Here is a 6000-nt window from a genome sequence, read left to right on the forward strand (position 1 = left end):
ATACCAATAGAAAGCTTGTTTATCTTTATTACTTGCCAAACCTTCTCTGCCAATGGCAATAATAAGAAAAAATAGCTAAAAATCAACTTGTGAAAATCTGTCCTTATTTTTAAGTTTTGGTTCACCAGAATTAACAAAAAAAGGAACTAATGAAACTGTCATTGACTAAGAGGCTGGTAGCCTTAGCTTAATAATTTGTTACACAACCTTTTGAGGAAATCACTGCAATCAAATGATTTCTGTATTTCTCTCTGACTTCTGCACCCGTCCACAGGTATTTTGGTCCACTTCTCATGAACAGTTGTCTCAGGTTTTTAGGTTTCTTCTCCAGATGTTTCAGCTCTGTCCACAGATGTTCAACAGGTTTCAGATCAGGGCTCAGAAACACACTTAAGAATGGGCCAACGTTTTGTTCTGAGCCATTCTTTGTGTTTTTAGCTGTGTGTTTTGGGTCATTATCCTGGAGGATCTATAACTTGCAACTGAGACCAAGCTTTCTGACACTGAGCAGCACGTTTAGCTCCAGAATGCCTTGATAGTCTTGAGATGTCCTTGTACCCTGAACAGATTCAGGACCCCTGTGTCATATGCTGTAAAGCTGGACCTGAACAGAACCGAGCCTCCTCCAGGTTCCACTGTAGGCTCAGGGTTCTTTTCTTTGTTTCATTGTGGGTCTGGGAACACAGAGCTGATGGGACTTGTTGCCAAAAAGATTTGGTTTTGTCTCATCTGTCCAAAGGACATTCTCCCAGAAGCTTTGGGGCTTCTCAATACACATTTTGACAAATTCCAGTCTCACTTTTTTATAATTTGGTGTCCTCCTTGGTCGTCCTCTATTAAGTCCACTTTGTCTCAAACAGTGACTGATGGACTGATCTGACACTGATGAACCTTGACCTTAGGGTTTACCTATAATCTCTTTGGAAGTTGTTCTGGGCTCTTTGGTCACCATTTATATTATCTGTCTCTTCAACTTGTCAACAGTATTTCTCTTGTGGACACGTCCAGGGAGGTTGTCTCCAGTCCTGTGGACAATAAACTTCTGAATGATCTGTGCAGCTGTAGTCACAGCAACATCCAGCTGCTTGGAGATGATTTAATAGACTTTACCTCCTAATGTGACTTTCTCAGCTCCTGAGGCAACTCTGTCCTCAGCTTTCTATGCTCCATGTTCAGTGTGGTACACACCATGATACCTAAAAGCCCTGTGACTACCTTTCACCTTTAAATAGGAAGGCTGACTGATAACAGGACTGAAAATACCGGTGATGCTGATTATAGGATACAATTTAACTTGTCCTTATGGTCAAATTATTTTTTAGGACTATCTCCTATGTTGTTAAAGCCAGTTTCATTAGTTTATTTTAAAAAATAATACTGGTGAACATTAAATTAAATGAGATGCATTAATGAGACATTAAATGCATTAAAAATGAACAGCATATCAGAGTTCAAAAAGTGTTTCAACATTCAAAGAATTCTTTGCTTCTTTCAGAAAGAGGGAACAAACAAAACTTAAACTTCTGTAGTAGGAATAAATTTCTTAATCTAACTTTATACATTTTCCATGTTTTACACTTCTTAGTATCTTCAGGTGATGTGAAGAGAAATGTGACAGACAGAGAAGTGTTTCAGACTGAATGTCTAAATGTGAACAACTCACATACTTGGTTTTCCATTTGAGAGGAATGGCCCTTTTACAGACTCCATTAGACCAATTTTGAGCTACCTTGACTCTCTCCTTCAGCGGGATATGATGATATCTGTAATGACAGTAACAGATGTGCTTTCAATAACTTGTAAGACTCAAACTTTAGGTGCACAGTGATATCTATTAGACATATTGAATGAAAAGGTGATCTTGTTTGCAATTTTAAACAGTTTGGAAACAGCAAGTTTTGAGAATCCTTACATTTATGATAATAAAACAACAAAAAACAAACAGACTGACTTGCATGACCAAGTGTTTTAAATCAGAAACATTAGTTGGATAACATTGCTTTCACATTCAGCTGCAAAAGGTTGTTAAAATTGAAAGGAAACTATTTTCTCTGTCGCTTCAGGTCATTGTCCTTATTTATCTGAATACTTCCACCGTTGTGAGAAACCACAAATATTTCAGCCTCAGTTCACACACTGATAAGGAAAGAGATTTCTACCGTTAAAAATAAATGAATACATTCAAAAAATCACCAACCAAACATCTTTAAAAATCATCAGTACTGTAACACTATTAAAACTACCCTCCTCATCACAGAAAAAGTCACAAAGCAAAGAAAAAAAATAAAACAAATCATTTCAAATATATTTATGAAATGCTCATACTAACATTAAAATCTTAACTCTGGTATTAAAGCTTAAAAAACAATGCATGAACTTTTAAAATAAGTGATAACATGTCATTAATCCTTGACTTTATGTTTACAAATTTGATTTACTTGCATATAAAGTAACCATCCAGTTTCCCCAATATTGTGTTAGAAAAAAAATGTGAAGGGTGCCAATTCAGCTACAGGCCAAAATTTTAACACTTATTCCAACAGTGATTTGTGATTTCTTTTTGTAATAATCTAAGATGAAAAAACACCTACATATGGTTCTAGGCGACTGTACGAGACTTGTGAGGTTTGTAGTAGTAGCAAGAGTTTATTCACAATAATCTGAGACATGTGGAGAAGTGTGTGAAATCACTCTAAGTTTTACTACCACCAAAAGTCTGAAAACACTGACTGAGGTAGATGTTTCGATGTAATTTCTAGATTATTTTCCCAAAGCACAAATGTTTCGTGTAGCTTCAGTTTTGTTCCAATATTGTATCCAAGACCAAAATGATTAATTCCTACAAGGTGGTGAATAATGGCAGGTTAAGTGAGTCCCAGTTAAGAAATATGGGGCATTTTGTGCCTGCAGCCAAAACTCGGGGATAAATCCTTCACCACCCGGTCCAATTTGATGAGATTGATTGTACTCAGGACAGGATTGTTGTTGTTGACTGGTGGTTGTCTGTCACTGGAAATGATACAGATAACGACAACAGCGGCTTTATTGTTAGTTTATCTTACATGTCCATCCCGTTCCATGTGATCCCGGTGTTTAAAAAGCCTTTGGCAATCTTCTTCCACACAACATCCCGGTTTACAATGCGGCGAAGACTTCTACAGACTTGGGAGACTCGACAGAGAGACCTGAGGTCCAAATAAGCTAATATCTGATAGAGGACATCCTCTGGGAGCTGGGGGAACAACATAGTGACAGCACCGATCGGTGCGCTCTCTAAAACCGGCTGACAAACACCGTAAACAGCTTTCCATGCTTCACAAAAACAGCAGCGCGGACGAAACAGGAAGATTCCCTGACAGCTGTTGATGACGGAAGGACGCATCGTCACGTGACGCTCAGCGCAGCGTAACGACGTTGTGCGCCACTTAATGACGTCATTCGGTGGATTTTTGGAATTCCTGCTTGAATTTAAGTCATATAAGCATAGTGTCTTTGGTCTTTTTACATTAACTTGTTTTTTTTTGTTGTCGTTTTTTTGTTTGCTCTTCATAAAAATAAATAACCCAATAAATAAATCTGCAAATCAACAAATAAATAAGTATGAAACAAAAATAAATCAGTGAACACTTATGTACACTGGCTTTTACATCTAAAACTTGCTACTGTTTTTTTTTCCTTTAATTTGCTGTTTTTCTCATGTCCTTTTCTCTATTATTTGCATATGTTTTATGTGTGAGAAGTCTAGTTTTATTGTATGTTTTAGATGTGTAGTTTTTCTATTGTTATTATTATCGCCTGCTTATTGTTTTTTAGCGGCAGGTGATAATGTTTTTGCCCATGTCTGTGTATGTGTGCTTATGTTTATGTGAGTGTTTGTCTGTTAGCAAAATATCTCACAAACCTGTGACCAGCCTTTAATAAAACCTTCAGAAAATGATCATTGGATGGACGATTAACTTCTGGAGTCAATCTGATTTAAGATGGCAGCCACAGCTAATCAACCTTAGAAAACACTGAAAGGTCTTTACCTCATGCAGTTTTTCCAATATTGAACTAAAACTTGTTATGGGAGTAGCTGAATCTGATCCACAACATACATTTTGAGGGCTAAAAAATTGATCTTTTTTGCCATTAACTTTTTAGAGTCAGTTCTGTCTAACTCGTAGGAAAACATCTCATGAATCACTTGACAGATTTTACTGTCAGGAAATAAATATTGGATGCACCGGTACAAAAGAATATTTTTTGGAGCCAATCCAATTCAAAATGGTGGCTACAGCCAACTGACCCTTACAAAACACTAACATGGGTATAATGGGCTAAAATCTGCTGTGATATAGTAGCGCCTACTCCATGTGTTCCAGATTTTGGCTTAAAACTTTAGTATTAACTTTTGGGGTCAATCCAGTTGGTCTGTTAGCAAAATATCTCATGAACCAGAGAGTGTTAGGCCTTTAATATTAATTATTAGTACTTTTAGAGATTTCCTTTTACCCCCTGTTTAATAACTGCCAAAGCAGGAACTAAGACTGCAAATTAGCTTCTGGCTAGAAGAATTGTGTACAAGACAATAGTTGCATAGTTTTTAACTGGTTACCATCCCTGTTAATAAATAAATAATATGGGAACGGTGATTAATTTATTATTTTAATAACTAACATTTCTAGGTCAAAAATGTTTATTTCAGTATGTTGTAATTGGCAAATAGTCTGAATGGCTTAACCAATGTCATTTTTAACAGAATATAGATAAACATACTTTTGCCTGATTAAAGGAAAAGTAAAAAAAAGTTGCATTGTTTATTTATCACTATGTTAATCTGATTTTTCTATATTGCTGTAGATATTTAATTTAAAACAATTTACCAACTTCAAACACAGTATTTAGTATCTGCTCACAAAAAACGTGTCTGTTTACTATTAGTTGTTTTTCATTGGTAGTTTTTTTTTAACCGTACTAATCTGTTTATGTATATTTGTATGTAGTTTTTATTCGCAAAGTATTTTTTACATTTTGTATTCATTTTATACAAATTTCATATATTTTTGTATTTACAGTTTCGTTTTTTTTTCATTCTTGTCTTTTCTTATAATTTTTTTCTGTGGCCTTTTTTGTGTTTCCACCTGTATTTGGCTTCTATTCTATTCTACTCTGTGTATTGTAGATGTTAGTATATTTTCTGATAAATACACAAGATTCTGATAGTAACACACATCAGTAGGGGTGTGTGTGTGTCCACTTGTCAAGCAGTGATTTTTACAGACACTTTGCAGCACAGCCTTTAAGCCTGTTTAGCCCCTAAAACTTCCAAGGTTGTGTCACGGTCAAATGACTACCAAAAGTTGATTGACCTTCTGACATTTTGTCGGGCGCTTAACTGTTTAGCATCAGTAGCAGCAATTTGTGCTCATTCACATCACGAGGGTCCTCGAGCCTTCAGAAACAAGCAGCATCTCCGCAGCGCTTTGATCAGCTGAGCAGGACTGCACGTAATTGAAATATGCAGATCAATTTGCTTTCTTTTCTTTCTTTTCCTTTTCTTCCCTTTTTTGTATGAAAGATGTGTCCCCTTGTTCGAAGCTGCGCCTTCTAAAAGGCATGTCCCAAACACTGGGCCATCAAAAAAAAAAAAAGGAAAATCATTTATGGTTGGCTTTCCAGTTGAACTGTCATGGCTAAAAGGAAATGAAGAGGTTGGGAGGAGGGAGACGGGGAGTTCGGGGATGTTTGGAAGCTGAGGTGGGGGGTATTGAAATGGGGGTTGTGGGTGTGGTTTTGTGTGTGTAGGGGGGCTCCCTTTTGATCTTTTTTAGGGCAGCAAAGATGTAGGGGGCCTCAGCTCAAGCTGGCAAATACATTTAGCTGGTAATTGTTCAGATCAGACCGACAATCAGTCTTGGAAATGCACGGACAAACAAAAGTTTACAGCTCCAATTGGAAAAGTCAACAGGTCTCGTATCAGGCGTGTACAAAAACAATGAAAGTGTCGAGCAGGAGCTT

At 36.8% G+C, this 6000-nt stretch overlaps 1 protein-coding gene across 1 annotated transcript in view; it reads right to left on the reverse strand.

The window, feature by feature from the left end:
• The window catches only part of fbxw4 (F-box and WD repeat domain containing 4), a 38188-nt gene extending 34791 nt beyond the window's left edge, over positions 1-3397 (reverse strand). Inside the window, exons 1-2 of the mRNA XM_017421659.3 lie at positions 3063-3397; positions 1668-1763 (exon numbers count right to left, since the gene is read on the reverse strand). Coding sequence (XP_017277148.2) covers positions 1668-1763; positions 3063-3382 — 416 coding nt within the window. The 5' untranslated portion in view covers positions 3383-3397. The remainder of the gene's footprint in view (positions 1-1667; positions 1764-3062) is intronic.
• Between the last annotated feature and the right edge of the window lie 2603 nt (positions 3398-6000).

This window comes from Kryptolebias marmoratus, linkage group LG22 (genome assembly GCF_001649575.2).
Source record: "Kryptolebias marmoratus isolate JLee-2015 linkage group LG22, ASM164957v2, whole genome shotgun sequence".
Lineage (NCBI taxonomy): Eukaryota > Metazoa > Chordata > Actinopteri > Cyprinodontiformes > Rivulidae > Kryptolebias > Kryptolebias marmoratus.